This window comes from Sander lucioperca, chromosome 8 (genome assembly GCF_008315115.2).
Source record: "Sander lucioperca isolate FBNREF2018 chromosome 8, SLUC_FBN_1.2, whole genome shotgun sequence".
Classification (NCBI taxonomy): domain Eukaryota; kingdom Metazoa; phylum Chordata; class Actinopteri; order Perciformes; family Percidae; genus Sander; species Sander lucioperca.
The window spans coordinates 19,252,571-19,273,704 of NC_050180.1; the positions used below are offsets into that span (position 1 = coordinate 19,252,571).

At 42.6% G+C, this 21,134-nt stretch overlaps 1 protein-coding gene across 2 annotated transcripts; it reads left to right on the top strand.

Annotated features, from left to right (window-relative positions):
• Positions 1-6,512: 6,512 nt before the first annotated feature.
• LOC116047068 lies at positions 6,513-19,439 on the top strand. Of its 2 annotated transcripts, XR_004104313.2 has the most exons (6): positions 10,458-10,632; positions 10,736-11,900; positions 12,001-12,315; positions 12,422-12,512; positions 19,000-19,084; positions 19,229-19,439. XR_004104313.2 is itself a non-coding variant. In XM_036004616.1 (5 exons), the coding sequence occupies exons 1-5, from the start codon at positions 6,567-6,569 to the stop codon at positions 10,832-10,834; spliced, it is 657 nt and encodes a 218-aa protein (XP_035860509.1). In that variant the 5' UTR covers positions 6,513-6,566; the 3' UTR covers positions 10,835-11,132. The 2 variants fall into 2 exon arrangements, 1 of the variants encoding a protein (XP_035860509.1); XM_036004616.1 differs by lacking the exons at positions 12,001-12,315; positions 12,422-12,512; positions 19,000-19,084; positions 19,229-19,439 and adding exons at positions 6,513-6,642; positions 6,750-7,064; positions 7,171-7,267 and having other exon boundaries at positions 10,563-10,632; positions 10,736-11,132.
• Positions 19,440-21,134: the final 1,695 nt, after the last annotated feature.

Genomic DNA, 21,134 nt, shown 5'->3' on the forward strand with positions numbered 1-21,134 from the left:
GCAGGCGGCGCTAATCTGTATTGTCGCCCAAAAAATTAAAACCGGCAGCCGATTGGACGAACGTATCATGTGGGTCTGGCTTCTCCCGAATTTCAAAGATGGACCATAATGGCGGCTTGTTCAGAATACAATCTCATATTTTACGAAAATAGTTCACTGAAACGTGTTTCTGAAAACATTTTAAGAGAGAAATAGGCCATGCAGTTGCTGAATCTGTCTTCATTTCAGATCGACAAATGTCAGTTTAAAAGATTTTCTTCAGATTTTGAGAGGCGTTAGTCACGCTCATCCCGCTCGTCATGTCCGGATTAGCACTCCACCAATCAGATTGGTCATTGAGTCCGACTGCCCGCCTTCCCATTCAACATGTCAAATCGGCCCAAATGGATCCCGACGGCTCCTCCGACTGATGACGGCATGGAACACACCGAACAGACTCAAGTCACTGACCTCGCCAGACTGTCCGACGGCCGATAATCGGGTTGGTGTGTCAGCGCCTTTAGATAAAAGTGGTATGGGTAATGCAAAAAAGTTTCTGTTTCTGTTTATACAGCCAGCACACATGGTGCAACACTCACAAACACCATATTCACATTATATTTACTAAATTTAAAAGGTATTACTTTATTTCAATCAAGAATTACCCCTGCTGTAACATAGCTTCTGTCTAAAAGCAATGCAATTGGATGATAAAGTGATGCACAATGTTTTATGTCTCTTTTTTGATTTTACTTGCCCAGGGTCCAGTTAACACATACATGTAAATTATAAACAAAAGTTCAGCACGATCACATTTTATGTTTTTAGTTGTCATTTGTAGGCCCTTCATACTGTGCGGTATTCAGCTGTATACTGGCACAATGTCATTCAGTTAGATACATAGAAGTCCTGTGAAAAAATCCCCCTTTTCCCCCATGTAGCCTACTAAAAGATTAAAGGTCCCATGACATGGTGCTCTTTGGATGCTTTTATATAGACCTTAGTGGTCCCCTAATACTGTATCTGAAGTCTCTTTCCCAAAATTCAGGCTTGGTGCAGAATTACAGCCACTAGAGCCAGTCCCACAATGAGCTTTCCTTAGTATGTGCCATTTCTGTGTCTGTAGCTATTGAGGAGGAGAGAGGGGGGGGGGGCAAGGTGGAGAGTGGGGGTGTGGCCTTGACCAACTGCCACTTTGCTCATTTGAAAGCCATGATGCCTCTTTCTCATGGGCGGGCCAAATTCTCTGGGCGGGCAAAGCAGACAAAGGAGAGGTAACCTTTCCCCTTATGACCTCATAAGGAGGGGATTCCAGAAAGGCCCATCTGAGCTTTCATTTTCTCAAAGGCAGAACAGGATACCCTGGGCTCAGTTTACACCTATCGCCATTTCTAGCCACTGGGGGACCATAGGCAGGCTGGGGGAACGCATATTAATGTTAAAAAACCTCAAAGTGAAAATTTCATGCCATGGGACCTTTAATGTTCAAAGGTTCTTATGATTTAAATATTTCAGGATTACAAACCACCATTTGTGTGCATGCTCATGTGAGGAGTTATTCACAAGTGATGGGCAGACTGAGGCACTGAACACCGCGGTACACTGAATTTTGAACAGAAAGAAGTGGATGAATTTTTTTTTCCCACTGCAAGCCATCAATTATATTTAACTTCATCCCCTCTGAGGAAATCTACCTGTTTAAATAGATGCTGTGTTCTATATTTCTTTCTTGAATAATGAGCAGTGAGTTTTTAGTTTTTAGTTTAGTTTTCTGTTTTCTGCTGCATGTATATATATATATATATATTATATTATATATATATATATTATATATATATTTTCCACATCATCTCACTTATTCCATGACCTTTGTTGGCCTCCCTGTTTTTCCGGCATGCAGGAAGCTGTGTGAAAGGAGAAACAAAGATGTTTCCCATTGTTAGTTGCAACAAAATAAAATTCATCTGTGAAACGAGGCAACAATTCAACAATGACCAACTTAATTTAGCATGTTGGTGAGATGACTATGAACTGTTGTTGCCACTTACTTTCCAGATAACCCAGACCCAAAATGTAATACTTAAAGGGAACTTTGCAGGTTTTACACATCAAGGACTGTTTAGTCTGTGTGTTGCCGTTCTCAAAATCCCTTCACTTCGGGAAACAAAAACAAGCTTTTGAAGACAATTTGAATCAGGCAACAAGGCAGGCCTGCTTGGATCTTTCAGGGAATGCTTGTAAAAATGTACAAAGAATGTTTACAGCATTTACTATCTAACTGGTATGTTTCTGGCAAGTCATTTTAGCCTGTGCTGAAAGCAACACTGGTATACTGGTGCTGTTGCATTAGAAATGACAACATCTGGTCTCTGAATATGAAAAAACAGGCCTTTTTTCATTTCTATTTTCGAGTGATTTTATTTTTTGTTATATGAAATAGAAAATGAATATCAAAGCATATTTTTAAATAGCTTGCATCCCCTTTTGACCAGGAAAAGGAAAAAACGCCTCATATTTCAATTTCAAATTTTGTATTTTAAAATGACTGTGTTTCATTGTTTATATAGTCCTACTCACCGCACATGGTTAAGGTAAGGGACAGTTTGTCATCTTGGTTACATTTTGAAAAAGTCAAAAGTAACTTTAAGCATGAGATACTGGTTTCATGAACATTTAACTGAAACCACAATGTTGCCTGAACTTAACCATATGCGACTCACGATGCAAACCCTGTCTATGGTGTCCTGCGCTTTGTACGTGTCCATTAAAACCTATTTGTCAGAAGAAATAGGCTAAAGATAATGTCTGCAAGGCAGGGTCGCGAAAACAGCACAACAGTAGGGTTTTTAACATATGAAGATCAATTGAGATCAGTTCAAATCAACGATTGATTAAAATCAACAGTAGATTTATCTGTTCTTAACCACTTACACACGCTTTATTTGCCCACCCTTTTTTTTCCTATTCATGTCCACCTCCCTCAAAATAAATAAATCAATTGTAAAAGATGCAAACAAAATGTTTCTAAGAGCAGGTGGATTGATATGTAATGCAAAAGCTGACAGCTGATTTGTCCTGTCATCTGCTCTTCCAGTTTTTGCCATGTTAAGCTTTTCTCTTATTCTTTGCCTGTGCACATAGACACACACACACATGCACACACAGACTCAAGCATGTACAGATATGTGTAAAATATTAAACACTGACTCCGAAAAGAACGCACATTTACAGCTGATTTGCTTTCACCATGTTCTGCAAGCAGTGTAGAGAAGATGAATACTTAATCAGACAAACTGTTTAATCTCTCCTCTTGCTGTAACGTCAAACAAACAATACATATTCTCTCTCCAAGCCATCAGAGTAAAACTGCTCTCTGCTACCCCTAATTTAAATTTATGCACTGTGCACGTACATACAAGCAAATCATACAGTATTCAGAATGGAGAATAGAGGCATTAGCTCCTCTGATGTCTCCCGTGTTCTGCCAGGGGTTTTCCGAGAGGCATCTCAAATATTCACAAACATCCATCAATGCCTGAATCACACACATACACACACTCACAGGCAAAAACACACACACAAATGCATGCATACACATTCAATTACTTTTTTTTTAATCACGTTTTTTTATTTATCTTTTCTCCGAGGCCTGCAGAAGTGTAATTCAAAGGTGTGTGTGTGTGTGTGTGTGTGTGTGTGTGTGTGTCTGTGTGTGAGGTTTCAGGGTTCTTGAAGTAGGTGCATTTGTGTGTGGAAGGGCCCTGCAGAATCTGATAATATGACCATGCTTAAGGTTTCACTCTGTAGTGCTCACAATATTGCTCTTCCCTCATGATTTCCCATTTGCAAATATCGAAGAGCACGAAGGACGGATAACAAACGCAATCAAAGCATCTAATCGGTGCTTTTTTTATGTTAATGGAAACAAATGAGATGATGCTGGAGGGATTCATATGTTGTTGTTGAAAAGCAATGTTGTCTTTTCGTGCTTGTTAGCCTGGCCTCTTCTCACTCAGTCTCTAGTGAATATGACCTAGAGCACCTGCTGACTGCCATTACCTAAGACCTCATTCACTGGCATTTGGATGAAAAGAAAACCCTTCAGCATGTGCACTACACACACACACACACACACACACACACACACACACACACACACACACTTGCAAATTCATACCGCAACAACAAACACATTTCCATCCACAGGGTATACAGAGTGGGAGGGGTCAAGTGTATACAGACTATGGTGCAAACCAGCATAGGTATTACATCAGACGTGAAACATCTATAAACACTGATGTCCCTTCACACACAACACACACACAAACACACACACACACACACACACACACACACACACACACACACACACACACACACACACACACACACACATCCTCAAATTAATTGAAGAGGCTAACTTTTTTTTTCTTCTGGCAGACCTTTGCAACCCTTTTGTCAACCTGTGCCCTTTAAATTGATCTTCATCCTATAATCAAATGCTGCTCTAAGACAGAGAGAGAGAAAGAGAGAGAGAGAGAGAGAGAGAGAGAGAGAGAGAGAGAGAGAGAGAGAGAGACAGAGAGACAGAGAGACAGAGAGACAGAGAGATATGATAGTGAAAAAGCTTACACGGTAACCTTTTATTATATATCACAAGACTTAGAGTGTAATTCCATTGTTCTTACCAGTTCTTACTGGTATTTAAATGTACAGTGGTGGAAAACAAGACTATGGAGAACAATTGGGCCTTTTAGAGAAAAGTAGAAATAAATTTTACTCTATAAGAATATTTGTACCCCGTAGGTATACACATATACACACACTTATTCTGCATGTGTTGACCTACTGCTTTGCTCATGTGAGGAGAAGTAGGAATAAGGTGATTACAGCAGCCCCTGCTGGTGCACAATACAACTAAAGCACTTCCTCACCATTCACTGCTTCAAAGCCCTCAGCTTTTTACTCTTTACTCACCTCCACCACTGCTTTCCCTCTCCCCATACATAATCAACTCTGCTTTTAAAAGACTGGGGCATGCACAGCCCAGTGTTTAGTATGCTATATGCAGTACTTCCTGGCAATTAAAATGACAATCTGAATAGAAGGCCAAATCAAAAAACAAAAAAACAGGGAGAAGAGCGACATGCTTATGACATATTTGTGATCTACCCAGAGGCTCTACATATCCTATAAGTGATGTATCGTTGTGACCTGTATCGTTCATCACGTGTCACCTGCCTGTCGTCTGCATCTGACTTAAAAGTGCAAGTTTCCTGTTTCTGTTCGGTTTTGACAGTTGAGTCTTTGGAGAGTGTCTGTGGGCAGAAATAAGGAAATAAGAATCATCTTGTATAATTGTGAAGCCTTTGAGTGTGTGGGTGGTGGATGTATATATGGACCAGTTATGGAGGATGTCATTGTGTTTGATATTCCAGAGCCTCTCGATATCAGACCTTCTTCCCTTTGAGCCATAACTGATTTCTGATGACATGCAGTTGCTTTAATGTTTGGCTCAATATTTATATTTCCCACACTGATCTGTAAACACTTCCTGAAATCATCAATTGTATCAAGGAGCTCAAAACTTTTAGTTAATGTCAATTCTATTTTTTAAGCAAATTCCAATATTTTAAATACAATCTGTTAAAATGCAGCACGATGTGTAAGTTGATGATAAGTATATGAAAAGCTTCTGCTTAATCTAACAAAGGACATACAAATTAAAAATAAATTATTAATGCATTCATGACAAATGTAATTTTCTATTGTAAAAGGGTGAAATTATACATAATAATGATCAAATAAAACACGAAACACACCTCTTTACTTTTAAAATGTCACATTTTTACTACTGTACTGTTTTTCATGTGACATTTGCAATAAGGTAACTACAGAGAGGAAAGTTTTGTTACTTTGTAGGAGTATGAATCATTATGACTTTAAGGCCCTGCACACCCACACAGGAGTTTTCAGTTATATTATATATTGTATATTAGACCTTATATCCCAAAATAGCAGGAGCAATACAGCGAACAGGAGAGTCAGGGTGCTTTTCTTACAGTGACATGTTAAAATGTCTTCTTAGACAGTGCCTGTGTCTGAAGGTCTTTTGATGTTTACGGTTTGTGGTTTTCACACTTATAGTGCAGTAGTACAATATTTGTGAAATCACATTGAACAAGATCAGAGCCTCCTTATAAAGAACTGGTTATAATGGTTATAATGGTTATACAATGTGAAAACTCACTCTTCTATCTATAGGGTCACTATGTGGCTAAAATGTGTTCAGCACTATGCAGGAGTGGTTTTCCTGCAGTTGAACATTGCACATGTATGTGCATTTTACACATCATTTTTTTACATGGCCTTCAAGAAGAAGGAAGTTTCAATTCTCAATTCCAAGTGTATGACCTCCAACGCTATACACGCGACAAAACTTTATACCGCAAAAAGAACGACATGTGCATTGGTTCTGAGCAGCCAAATCAACTAACTACGTAAATAGCAACAAACCACTTCCTCTTCTTTGCGCCTCCTCCACAAATTCATCTCAGAGCTGATGTTGAAGTTTCAGTCCGTGTTTGATGGTCATTATGTTCAACCGGGACCAAGCAGCTCTGCTCTCCATTCAACTATATGTTATGGTTCAGGTTTTCGCAGGTACAGTGGACATTTGTAGTTGTGATGCATGCTTTTCTGTTGATTCAATTCATTTTTATTTTATTTTATTTCATTTCATATTGATTGATTGTTTCCCTCAATGTTAGAGATTCTTTCAGACACAGTTGAGCAAAGGAATATGCTGGTGTCCAGGGGAGACCCCGTCATCCTCACTTGCAACATATCAACGACAAATGCAACGCAAATCAACTGGACCAAAGACAGCTCTTTTTTTTCTCATCTAGTCTTACACAACAAGACTGTTTCAAATTTCACCTCTCACAAAATAGACATAAACTTACCTTCAAAGCTGAATATTTCTAATGTTCAGCATGACAATGCAGGACTCTACAGATGTGATATAATTGACAAAAAAGGTACATGGACTATCAAGTGGAATTTAACGGTGTCTGAACCTGAAGGTATGTAGGACACAAAACAGGACTAATCATCTCTATACCAGCCATAGTGTATTTCAAAGCTCAAACTGCATGCTGCTTAAATTAATTCACATCTGATTTTGTGCAGAAACCAGTCCATCGTGGTCTTTTCTACACATAGGCCTACTCACAGCTGTAACTGGATTGCTACTATGTGTCTTGACTTCAGCTGTCTGCCTCCACAGGCGAGTGATACCTTTAAGCTTTCAGTTTGTACAAATTGATTTGACTCTTCTCTGTTGCGGAGCAGTAGGCCTACTGGGAACTTAAGTTGATTTTAGTAGTAGATTTTAGCATTAAAAGTGTCAGTTAACCTAAATTACAAACAAATGATAATTTCTGACTCACCCCTATGTATCATCCGACCTCTTGGGCCCGTTATTCATAGACATGGTGTCTCTTTTCATTTGTATGCTGATGATGAGCAGATGTTCCTGCCTGTTAGAGCCACAGACCCTGGAATGTCAAAACAGAGATCCTTGTCATAGGGTCCCAGCACATAGCAGAACAAATTCTGCCTACGATTGGTCCCCTATTGGACAACATCAAGCCTGTTGCAAGTAATCTTGGTGTCTGGTTTGACAGTTGAAGTGGCACACCACAAACCTGGTGCAATCATGTTTTTATTATCTTAAAATATTTTAAAAATATGATCCAACTTAACTTTTAAAGACAGAGACAATTTTACATACCTTCATCTCATCACGCCTGGATTACTGCAACAGCCTCTTTACTTGCTTGAACCAAAAATCTATGATTCCAGACTGTACAGAACTTGGCTGCCAAGCCTTTAACCAGAACCAATACGTGATCACATTGCTCCTGTTTTAGCCTCTTGTTTTAGAATAGATTTTGAGATTTTACTGATCACTTTTAAGGCTCTTAATGGCATCGCACCCTGCTATATCTCTGACCTTCTAGTTCATGTCGGTACATACTTTGAGATCCTCGCACAGAGGTTTTTCATTTGTTCTAGGTGCCTGGCGGAAAACTAAACATACTTCTATCAGAGGGACTTTCCTGATTTTATTTGCGCTTGAACCACCTTGTGAATGTATTTTATTTCTTTTTAAAACGTTTTTCCTTTTCTTACATACTGTACACTGTACAGGTCTTTATACACCAAATAGTTTTTCATTTGTTTTCTTGAAAACCCTGATGATTTTATGACTTGTCTGTTTTATATTTGTTCTTAGTGAGTAATGTGGATTTTGAAAAGTTAAATGAATAAAGATGATTATTATTATTATTATTAATAATAATAATAATATTATCATCTTGTCATAGAGTTAGTCTTGGTTTTATGTTTATTATGTCCAGGTCTGCATTTTAGCTCCATTCAAATAAAAAAAAGGACTGGACGCGCTCAACTCATGTAGACACTTAGACAACTTTGAATGTTGGGTGCTGGATCCTAAAAGTGAATAATCACAAATAAAGCTAGTAGTACAGCAGTCCAATTTGATAGTTTATTGCCACACAACGGACGTTTCAGGCAGCGCCCTTCCTCAGCGTGTGCACAGACAATTACAAACAATACTCCACACACAGGTGGGTTTAACTATTCAACCAAAACTGTCCAGGTGGAGTAAATCATCCACAACTAGCCCTTCAATTCCAACGGAGGGAGCCACAACCAATCCAGATCAGACCCTGATCTGAGGAAGGGCGCTGCCAGGAATGTCCGTTGTGTGGCAATAAAATATCAAATTAGAGTGCTGCCCTAGTAGCTTTATTTAAGCTCCATTCAAATAAAATAAAAGGTAAATGGAATTTTCTTTGTGATGCTCATGGCATTGGTCCATGAGAAATGCATTGGGCCCATAGCTCTGCTTTAAGCAAAGCTTGTGGTGAGATTGTTTTGTCAATTAAAATATAACGTTTAAAAAATTAAACAAGCACCTTTTCCAGAAAAGGGGTCCCTAAATGGAGACGAATACAGTTTCATTTATCTACATTATATCAGGGTTTTGCAGCAATCTTAAAATGTGTAATATGGGTGAATCAACCCTTAATGGCTCTATTTTTGTGGCGACAAAAAATTGTACAAGCTGCTAAAGCTGTTTCACTGACCTTAAAATGTCCTTTACTTGTGCCTTTTGTCGAGGTATTTGTGTGCACAGTGGAAGGAGCAGAGATGTGAGGAAGTGCACAAAGTCATACGCATGAGGTCAGGGTCATAGCTGCCATTGAGAACACAGTGAGCTCATGTACTGTGTAATTTACTCATGATAGTTTTTTCCAGGCTGAGTCAACTGTGTTTAAATTCAATATGCTTAAATCAGACTACTTTTTGGCCAAAACATTCTAAATTAGAAAACAACAAGGACTGCGTATCAATATAAGTATCTATACAATATCTTTAGGGAATATAAACATTAACCTTTTGAACTTTTTCTTTTGATTTAACAAAACATATCAAACTGCTCAATGCATCCGTGCTGAATAAAAAGTTTTGCCTACGTAAGATATACTCTAAGGTTAGAGATATTTCCCAAAATAAATCAGGAAATATCTAATCAAAGAATAAGTCAAAAAGCCTTAAGATCTGATAAAGCTTTCAACACCGACTTTTGATGCACTTTTCAATACTCTGTGCTACAGACATTTTGATTAAGGATTGAAGTTTGAGATTTGATACCCAGCCATGTAATTATCAGTATTTCTCCACCATCAGTTTCATGCCTGGCAGTGTTGAAGGTTTTGAAACATTTAGACTTTAATGCTGGGAAATGAAATTTACATATTTCAACATAAAATATGAATATAATTAAGCAAAAGAAAAAAAGAAATGTAAAAACTCAAAACAATTTGGATAACGTGTTTTTGACTTTGGTGGATGTGGAACTCGTGACCTAAAATCCTGGTTAGGGCCGTGGTTGCTACAGAACTTAGTCTGTAGTTAACCTACCTGTACACGTAAATGGGCTTTGATGCATATATCTATAGTGTAGCTACATGCACAGAGACTGTATGAATGTTTTGATGTCACTAAAGATTCATGCAAACAGAATAACTATAAAGACTTAAGAGTTGATGCAATGGGCTTTGACAAACTTAAAGCATTCCCAACAAAAGCATTGTTGTCATACATAAGCATGACCAAATGTTAGTGAATGTAACCCTATAATTGTAATCACTACAATGAAAAAAGATTGCAAAAAAACGTATTTACAAAGTTTACAGGAGTCAGTTACGACATAACAATACTCCCGTGGATCTTTTTGTTACAAAAAAAACAAAAACGAGCAGAATGTCTTCACAAAGGTAAATTCACTTTGAAAAGACACATCATTTACCTTTGCTCCATTTGTCATTAATGGCCAGCTTGTATTTGTGTGCAATTCTATTCAGGAGCACAGTAACCTAATAATGTCACACATCTGAGTACTCCTTTGACAACTGTTTGTGAATAAATTGCCATCATGAGATTTTCAGTGTATTCTTCTTGTGTTTAACTTTTGAAGTTTATCAATGCAGAAAACTCAGGGCCAGGATACCAAACCAGAACCCAGTACAGGAGCAGTTTGATCTTCAGTCGGAAGGAGAGGTCAGAGAGACTTTCTCATCTTTAACACTCTCACATGTCTCTTCTTTTTTATTCATTCTCGGAAACAGTGATTAACTTTATTTTTTACTTCCTATTTCTGTAGGTGGGTCTCCCTCAGCTGCAGGGTGTCACAGACATTAGGGGAAATTACAAGCACAGGAGTCAGTACACGGAGAGGCTCAATTCAATCTACGGTCTCTGAGCTGATGAGGCATTTAAATGAAAGTTAAACAAGAGACATGGACAAACCAGGGGCTTCAAGGGAAGGCAATCAGAGGGAGGACAACTGGGTCCCTGATGCCTTTGGCTTATCTAACATTAATACATTAAAACCAGAGCTGTCACTGTAGGGATTTTTTTTACTTGTGAATTCATGGTACTCTGTGTATTTTAGTATGTTGTTATGTATAAGTTGGTTTTATGAGTAGTATGCTGTGTTGAATGTTTTCATGTCTGTCAATGTCAATGTTAGTTGTAATGACAATAAAGGTATCTCAGCTCAACAGGCTTCCATTGGGTTCTGTGCCCCCTACTGTTCTGTGAGGGAATTACAGGGGGTATTTTAAATTACAATACACTGCATTTCAGAGACTACAGTCAAGTATAGTTTTATGTTCAATTATTCCAGTGGAGGACATCTCTGAGTGTGTGTTGCTCTGCTGTTTTACTCACAGACAAGATATATGCTGGCAGAGAGAGACAGGATATTTTGTAATTGTAAAGTAACAGTTCTTGTTCTTATAATAGTGTCAAAGTGTCTTGTGATCAAAACAGTGAAGTATTCCAAAGTAGAAGCTGTTGACTCCTCTGGGGGAATGCATATGTAACCCACTGAGCAACAGCTCCTTTATTAGGTCAGGTTATTATGCTTCAAGCATCAAAAGTATTTGACATGTTCTTAAAGTACACTCAGCAGCAGGGTCACACTATGTGGCTAAAGTGTGTTCAACACTATGCAGAGGTGCTTTTCCTGCAGTTGAACATGTCTGTTATATGCATTTTAATGATCACTAATTAAATAAATTTTACGGTATATTTATTTTTATTTTCAACATGCTCTAAATGTACACTTAGCAGAATGGTCACACACCTTAGTTTTGAGCAGCCAAACAGCAGCTAACCACTTCCTTTTCTCTGCGCCTCCTCCACAAATACATGTAAAAGCTGATGGTGAAGTTTCAGTCTTTATCTGATGGCCATTATGTTCAGCCTAAACCAAGCAGCTCTGCTCTCCATTCAAGTATTAATTATGTGTCAAGTCTTTGCAGGTACAGTGGACATTTGTTTGTTTGTTTGTTTGAGATGCAAGCTTATAGATTCAATTACAGATTTTATTTTATATTGATTGATTGTTTCTTTCAATGTTAGAGATTCTTTCAGACATAGTTGAGCACAAGAATATGCTGGTGTCCAGGGGAGACCCCGTCATCCTCACTTGCAACATATCAACGACAAATGCAACGCAAATCAACTGGACCAAAGACAGCTCTTTTTTTTCTCATCTAGTCTTACACAACAAAACTGTTTCAAATTTCACCTCTCACAAAATAGACGTAAACTTACCTTCAAAGCTGAATATTTCTAATGTTCAGCATGACAATGCAGGACTCTACAGATGTGATATAATTGACAAAAAAGGTACATGGACTATCAAGTGGAATTTAACGGTGTCTGAACCTGAAGGTATGTAGGACACAAAACAGGACTAATCATCTCTATACCAGCCATAGTGTATTTCAAAGCTCAAACTGCATGCTGCTTAAATTAATTCACATCTGATTTTGTGCAGAAATCAGTTCATCCTGGTCTTTTCTATAAATACTCACAGCTGTAACTGGATTTGTTCTATATGTCTTCACTCTAGCTGTGTGCTTCTACAGGTGAGTGATAGTTTTCATTTAGTGATGTGTGTGCAAATTGTAGCTAATTGTCATTATAAAAGTGATATCTTGTATTTGCTTTATTTTGAAACATTTCAAACTAGTTAATGTGCCTTTTCCTTATCTTTGCTGATAATGACTTCCTCCCCCCTCTCCATTTGTCATTGTCGTGTATCCGAATTGCGGGCTAGTTGCTTTGTGTCACGTGCAGAGAGAGACTGGTGGACCCAAATGCAGAGAGCAGGCAAGGAGTAATGAGCACGAGGATTTATTAAACACAAAAAGCTGAACAAACCAAAGGCGGTCCAAAAATGGAGCAGGCAGATAAAACTGAACAGGCTATGACGTGCTGACAAACAAAACCAGACACAAAACACGCAACATCAAACAATGATCCGACACCAGACAAAGAACAGCACAGGAACTAAATACACCAGTTAATGAACACTAACAACGGACAGGTGATACAAACAGGTGGAACACATCAGGGTGGGGCAGAACAATCAAACAGGCGGGAAAACAGAAAACAGGAAGTAAATTAGACAAGACAGACAAGACAGACTACAAAATAAAACAGGAAACCAAATACCAAAACCCTGACAGTACCCCCCCCCCCCCAAGGGACAGATCCCAGATGTCCCAAAAACAGAACAAAAAGACAACCCAGGGAGGGCGGAGGGGGACCGGAGGAGGGCCAAACAGGTTAACAAACCAGTCAAGCGGGGCTAGGGAATGGAGAGGCCACTCGGGACAGGGAACAGAAGGGGCCACTCGGGACAGGGAACAGGATGGCCCCGGGACAGGGACAGAGAGGCCTCGGCAACAGGGGACAGAGAGTCACTGGGGCACAGGAAACAGAGAGTCACTGGGGCACAGGAAACAGAGAGGCCTCGGCAACAGGGGGCAGAGAGGCCTCGGCAACAGGGGACAGAGAGGCCTCGGCAACAGGGGACAGAGAGGCCTCGGCAACAGGGGACTGAGAGCCGCAACGAAGGCAGAAACCTTCAGGCGGCCTGCGACGAAGGCAGAATCCCTCTGGCCACCGGCGACGAAGGCAGAATCCCTCTGGCGGCCTGCGGCGGAGGCAGAAACCTTCTGGCCACCGGCGACGAAGGCAGAATCCCTCTGGTGGCCTGCGGCGGAGGCAGAAACCTTCTGGCCACCGGCGACGAAGGCGGAATCCCTCTGGCCACCGGCGACGAAGGCAGAATCCCTCTGGCGGCCTGCGACGGAGGCAGAAACCTTCTGGCCACCGGCGACGAAGGCAGAATCTTTCAGGTGGCCGTACTGGACGTCGAGGGCACTCAGGCGGCCAGGCAGGACGTCGAGGGCAGCGCCCCTCCGGGGGCCTTGCAGGTCGGCCGAGGCGGAGCCCCTTGGGAGGCTGCGCAGGTGAAGGGGCAGCTGGGCCGGAGTCAGGCGGCGGGTCAGCTGGACTGGAGTCTGGCGGCGGGTCAGCTGGACTGGAGTCTGGCGGCGGGTCAGCTGGACTGGAGTCTGGCGGCGGGTCAGCTGGACTGGAGTCTGGTGGCCAGGCAACCGGGGCAGAGGTTGACTGGGGTGCCAACAGGGTACGAGGGGCAGGAGTGGGCCTGACCGCCGACAGGACACAAGGGGCAGGAGTGGGCCTGACCGCCGACAGGACACAAGGGGCAGGAGTGGGCCTGACCGCCGACAGGACACAAGGGGCAGGAGTGGGCCTGACCGCCGACAGGACACGAGGGGCAGGAGTGGGTCTGACCACCGACAGGACACGAGCGGCAGGAGTGGGCCTGACCACCACGGGCAAAGTCACTAGGGAAGTCTCTGGGGCTCCGGAGACCAACAAGGCCTCTGGCTTGCCCGTAGACGTAGACTCTGGGAGAGCTGTCGACATAGACTCTGGGAGGTCTGTCGACGTAGACTCTGGGAGGTCTGTCGACGTAGACTCTGGGAGGTCTGTCGACGTAGACTCTGGGAGGTCTGTCGACGTAGGCGGCGGTTCTGGGCGGCTGCACGTCAGCGGAGGTTCTAGAAGGCTGCACGTCAGCGGAGATTCTGAGAGGCTGCACGTCAGCGGAGATTCTGAGAGGCTGCATGTCAGCGGAGATTCTGGGAGGCTGCACGTCAGCGGAGATTCTGGGAGGCTGCACGTCAGCGGAGATTCTGGGAGGCTGCACGTCAGCGGAGATTCTGGGAGGCTGCACGTCAGCGGAGATTCTGGGAGGCTGCACGTCAGCGGAGATTCTGGGAGGCTGAACGTCAGCGGAGATTCTGGAAGGCTGCTAACCAGCAGGGGATCTATGAGGCTGCTAGCCAGCCGGGAATTAGGGATGCTGCGAACCAGCTGGGGATCTAAGAGGCTGCTAGCCAGCCGGAGTTCAGAGATGCTGCTAGCCAGCCGAAGCTCAGGGCGGCTGCTAGCCAGCCGGGACTCAGGGAAGCTGCTAGCCAGCCGGGAATCAGGGGTGCTGCTAACCAGCTGGGGATCAAAAAGGCTGCTAGCCAGTCGGGGTTCAGGGAAGCTGCTAGCCAGCCGGGGATCAAGGGAGCTGCTAGCCAGCCGGGGATCAGGGATGCTGCTAACCAGCTGGGGATCTAAGAGGCTGCTAGCAAGCCGGGGTTCGGAGAAGCTGCTAGCCAGCCGAAGCTTGGGGCGGCTGCTAGCCAGCCGGGATTCTGGGAGGCTGCTAGCCAGCCGGGAATCAGGGATGCTGCTAGTCAGCCGGGAATCAGGAAAGCTGCTAGTCAGCCGGGAATCAAGGATAACGGACCGCCTAGGGACACTAGGAAACTCGGGAACTCTAGGAAACTCGGGGACACTAGGAAACTCGGGGACACTAGGAAACTCGGGGACACTAGGAAACTCGGGGATACTAGGAAACTCGGGGACACTAGGAAGGCTGCTAGCCATCCTAAATTCAGGGGGGCTGCTAGCTAGTCTGGGATCTGGGAGAGTGCTAGCTAGCCTGGACTCAGGGGGGTTGCTAACTAGCCTGGGCTCAGGAAGGCTACTAGCTAGCCGGGGTTCAGAGAGGCTGCTAGCCAGCCGGGGCTCAGGAAGGCTGCTAGCTAGCTGGGGCTCAGGAAGGCTACTAGCTAGCCGGGGATCAGGGAAGTTGCTAGCTAGCCAGGAATCAGGAAAGTTGCTAGCTAGCCCAGAGTCAGGAGAGATGCTAGCTAGCAGGGAATGAGGGGAGTTGCTAGCTAGCTGTGGCTCAGGAAGGTTGCTAGCTAGCTGGGGCTCAGGGAAGTTGTTAGCTATCCGGGGTTCAGGGAAGTTGCTAGCTAGCCAGGAATCAGGAAAGTTGCTAGCTAGCCCAGAGTCAGGAGAGATGCTAGCTAGCAGGGAATGAGGGGAGTTGCTAGCTAGCTGTGGCTCAGGGAGGTTGCTAACTAGCCGGGGCTCAGGACGGTTGCTTGCTAGCCGGAGTTCAGGGATGTTGCTAGCGAGCCAGGAGTCAGGGAAGTTGCTAGCTAGCCTGGAGTCAGGAGAGCTGCTAGCTAGCAGGGAATAAGGGGAGTTGCTAGCTAGCCGGGATTCAGGGAAGTTGCTAGCTAGCCAGGAATCAGGAAAGTTGCTAGCTAGCCCAGAGTCAGGAGAGATGCTAGCTAGCAGGGAATGAGGGGCGTTGCTAGCTAGCCGGGGTTCAGGGAAGTTGCTAGCTAGCCAGGAATCAGGAAAGTTGCTAGCTAGCCCAGAGTCAGGAGAGTTGCTAGCTAGCCGGGGTTCAGGGAAGTTGCTAGCTAGCCGGGGTTCAGGAAAGTTGCTAGCTAGCCCAGAGTCAGGAGAGCTGCACGTCAGCCCAGGGTCAGGAGAGCTGCACGTCAGCCCAGGGTCAGGAGAGCTGCACGTCAGCCCAGGGTCAGGAGAGCTGCACGTCAGCCCAGGGTCAGGAGAGCTGCACGTCAGCCCAGGGTCAGGAGAGCTGCACGTCAGCCCAGGGTCAGGAGAGCTGCACGTCAGCCCAGGGTCAGGAGAGCTGCACGTCAGCCCAGGGTCAGGAGAGCTGCACGTCAGCCCAGGGTCAGGAGAGCTGCACGTCAGCCCAGGGTCAGGAGAGCTGCACGCCAGCCCGGGAACAGGAGAGCTGCACGTCAGCTCGGGAACAGAAGGGTTGCACGTCAGCTCGGGAACAGAAGGGTTGTACGTCAGCTCGGGAACACCGGTCGGCTCAGGCTCAGATACACAGGTCAGCTTAAGCTCAGAAACACAGGTCAGCTCAGGCTCAGGAACACAGGTTAGCTCAGGCTCAGGTACACAGGTTAGCTCAGGCTCAGGTACACAGGTTAGCTCAGGCTCGACAAGAGGTTGATGCAGGGCATGGCGCTGGGAGCCATGTCTTCCCCTCCCCCGTCTTCGGCCTCCACGAGTCCCAGAAAACACAGCCAGGCGGGTTCCTTCATAGGACTGTTGGCGGGCGGGGGCGCACGCTGGCCGGGCTGCATCCGAGGAGCTGCTAGTCCGCCCGGGATCAGGAGAGCTGCACGTCCGCCTGGGATCAGGACAAAACCCAGGCATGGAGACGGGGAAGCGAAACTCCTGGGCTGTGGCCTGCCAACGCACCTCCATAAGGTGCCTGGCGAAGGCAGGGTCCTCCTCGTGCAGGGAGCGGAGAAACTCCGTCAAAAGTTCTCCATCCGAATCCAGTGGATGGAAAACTGGCTTGAATTCTGCTGGGTCCATATTTGGTCGGATCATTCTGTCACGTGCAGAGAGAGACTGGTGGACCCAAATGCAGAGAGCAGGCAAGGAGTAATGAGCACGAGGATTTATTAAACACAAAAAGCTGAACAAACCAAAGGCGGTCCAAAAATGGAGCAGGCAGATAAAACTGAACAGGCTATGACGTGCTGACAGAAACAAAACCAGACACAAAACACGCAACATCAAACAATGATCCGACACCAGACAAAGAACAGCACAGGAACTAAATACACCAGGTAATGAACACTAACAACGGACAGGTGATACAAACAGGTGGAACACATCAGGGCGGGGCAGAACAATCAAACAGGCGGGAAAACAGAAAACAGGAAGTAAATTAGACAAGACAAGACAGACAAGACAGACTACAAAATAAAACAGGAAACCAAATACCAAAACCCTGACACTTTGTTACACATTTATGTATTTTCTACTAAATATATTTCACACAGTATACAATTGTTTATCCACTTTATTAAAAAAACAGTTTCCATTGCATCATGGTAATTTTAGATGATATTAATGGATTACTGGGGCACAGAGACCCTTTCCATGGCAGACATTTTGACTTGTCAAAGTAGGAAGCTAAGTTTAGTTAAGGATAGCTCTATTACATCATGGCCCAGTAAGCCGTGTAAGTGACACACAATACCAGAGCCCTGGAGCTGGCTCACCTAAATGGAATTCAGCATCATTAATGTTATTCATTTCACCTGTGCTTCTCCTGCTTCGACAAGTCAAAAGGTCTGCTGTGATAAGGGTCTATTGTTGCCACCATGACAACATTTTTTTTTTAGTTTATAATTTTCTCCTTTTAACAAGATATTTTACAAGTTATACTGTAACAAGATTTTTTCATTTTATAATTACATATTTTGTCATATTATTCTGTCACGTTCTCATTATGAGAATATATCACTTTATCTTGTTGTATTGAAAAACTTTAATGTAAAAAATCAACATCTCATTTGAAAAAGAGATGTTTCTGCTTATTACCGTAAGACAAAGAAACTTATCTCATTAAAACAAGATTGTTTTGCTTGTTATAAAAGTGTGTATGCTGTAATATCAGAATCAGAAATGCTTTATTGATCCCTGCGGGGACATTTGGGTTTTGTTACATTTGCTCCATTCTAAAATAGAGATTGTTGCTGACATGAGAAAGAGATCCCGTCCAGTAAACAACCTTTAGAGAATGTTGGAACTTGACAGTGCATTATTTAGCAGATAAATATAAAGTCCATGGGTCTTCACACAGGCTTCAAACAGGCTGCATCCTTGACTGTTGGAATGGGAATATTTTAGCCATATGAAACACAGATTTTAACCAAGAGATTGTTTTTCATCTGGACTACTGTAGGTCAATGCAGCTTGATTGGCCTTCTGATCTGAGAAAATGAAAAGAAAGAATAAAAGTGCAGCTGCCTCTAGCTTTTTAGCAACACATTTTAAAAACGGGGCAAGACAAAGAAATGGATAGAGATAAAAGAGACGAGTAGAGTCAGAGGCAGAAGAGCCTGGAGGGGAAAAAAGGGAGACAAACTCACAGTGGGAGGAGATCAGAAATTAGAGAAAGAAATCTGAGAGATGAAGAAAAGATGAGACAAAATCAGAGAGAGGGACAGAAACAGAAACTAATGGAGAGAGGTAACGACAGAGAGACAGAATAGTAAAGTAAAGGAGCAGATCTCAAATAAAAGCATCAATCTAATTATCAACTTTGTCTCATGTAATAATGTGTCTGAAACAATTGGAAGGTTATGAGGGGTCTCATTACTGGTCACAATTTTATCTCTGCAGAAAAAGCTGGACCGAGACCCCAAACCAGGACAAAGACAGCAGGGCCCTGAGCTATGCCCAGTTTTGTGTTCAGTTTGGAAGAGAGGTTAGAAGAACTTTGTTGTTACTCAAATTATTTTGTTCTCATGTCTCACAAAGCATTTCTCAGCAATCTCTCCTATTAAATGCCCATCTGCTCTTTTGTGTCTTGGAGTTATAGTGAGTTAATTTCTACTTTCTGTCCATACAGGTGGCTCCTCCTGCTCCATCCCAAAGTTGTGCAGAATACACAACGCAGCCCAGACAGAGGGAGTCGGTTCATCTAGAGGCTCAATTCAATCCTGACAAGCATGAAGTTCAGTATAAAGCTGAATAGGAAACAAGAGATGTGTTGAACAGAAGAGAGACGACACATTTGACGATGGCGACTGCCCCCCTTGGTGACCCATGTTAAAAAAAAAAACGCCGCAAAGGTGCCCTCTTGGAAGCCCCTATGGCAGATAAAACATGATAAAGTGCCCTCTATGGTGGCCTTAAAATTGAGATAATAATGTGCTGCCGCCGCATGCTAGTGCCCTTTATATTTTTTTCACCCCTGCCCCGCAGACAGCCTGAGTCCACCACTGTTGTGTTTATAACTTTTTTATTTACTTACTATCTTATACATACAGGAAATATTTCATTTATGTGTTACATGGTGTGTTGTAACTCATCAGATTCTGTGTGGCCAAAGCAAACATTCACATCAGATATAGTCTTTTTTACTTTTTTACTTTACATGCTTTATTTTGATAGCTGTTACCAAACATGAAGCTACCATAGTATTCAGACAGACAGGGCCACACATTTTGATAGCTGTGACTCTGATGTATCGTTTTCAAGCCTTCTATTATGTGACACTAGAGGGCAAGCTTAAAATCTGATTTCTAAATCAATGTATGGATCTTCAAGCATACAGAGAAGTCACAGATTCAAAATACTCTACTATTGACCAAAGGCATACAGCAGTAAAGGTCAAATTTGTATTTCTATTTCTGATGGTCGTGTTCAGCTTACATGTTTATTATATTTGATTTGATGCTTTTTGGCTGAGTTCTTTTGTGCTATGATAATATATGTAATGGTGTTAAGTGGCCAGCAGATGGTGATAAAGTTTGTTATAAATGTTCTACAATGCCACCGTTATGTCACATTATAGCCACAAGATAACTTGTAAAGCCCTAATTTGTTAAAATAAATGTGTTTATAAAGACAAAAGACAACCTGTTTTTAGGCTTTACATGTTTGAGATGGATAAGGTATGTATGATTTGCTAAATTGTAGGTATATGGTTGTTAGGAAAAGAAGGAAATTGGGACAATGCTTAAAATCACGACGAAGACACTGGGGTCAGCTTCCATCAGGATGCGGTTAAGACAGAGAAAATAGAGAAGCGTGCAGGATGGGTCAAAAGGACATGATCACTGAAACTGAAATCACTGGCTGAATAAAAGCAGAAATTATATAAATAATGAGCACATTTCTACTTCTAATTGTTTTTGAAATATCTTTCTAACATATGTCAACTCTCCCTCTGTGGACAAAAGGCCAAGACAGGAAGAAAACAAACTTATTGTACCTTTTATTCCACTGCATTTACAGCTAGTTGATTCTAATATTAAAATGTAATTAAAAGATCATTCAACATGGTACAGCTTTATAGATATTACCACGCAAGTGCAGGGGTGAAAAGTAGGCTAACAACATTTACTGTATTTAAGTACAGCTTTGAGGTAGGCTACTTACACTTTCTTGAGTATTTCCATTTTATGCTAATTCATACTTCTACTTCACTACATCTCAGAGGCAAATCCATTGTACTCCATTAAGCCCTACATTTATTTGACAGCTGTATAAGTATAGTTAATACTTACTTTGGAGATCTGATGAGTTGAAGATTATACACACAAAACATCAACTGTATGCAAAAATACTACATTTTAGAAATACTGAGGTCATGAGTCCAAAATCCCTCAGTCCATCCCTCGTGAGAACCTTTTTTAATGTAGTAATATAGATTTGAAGAAAACTGAGGAAATGGTTGTTAATGCCTAACTGCAACAAATGCAACTTTTTTTTTTACTCGAAATTAAGCAACAACAAAAAAGGCAATATCT

Excerpts from the sequence above, each read along its gene's own strand:
- LOC116047068 (XM_036004616.1), top strand. The coding sequence starts at position 6,567 with ATGGTCATTATGTTCAACCGGGACCAAGCAGCTCTGCTCTCCATTCAA. Across the intron at positions 6,643-6,749 it reads TATGGTTCAGGTTTTCGCAG|AGATTCTTTCAGACACAGTT; the intron begins GTACAGTGGACA and ends CCTCAATGTTAG. Across the intron at positions 7,065-7,170 it reads AACGGTGTCTGAACCTGAAG|AAACCAGTCCATCGTGGTCT; the intron begins GTATGTAGGACA and ends GATTTTGTGCAG.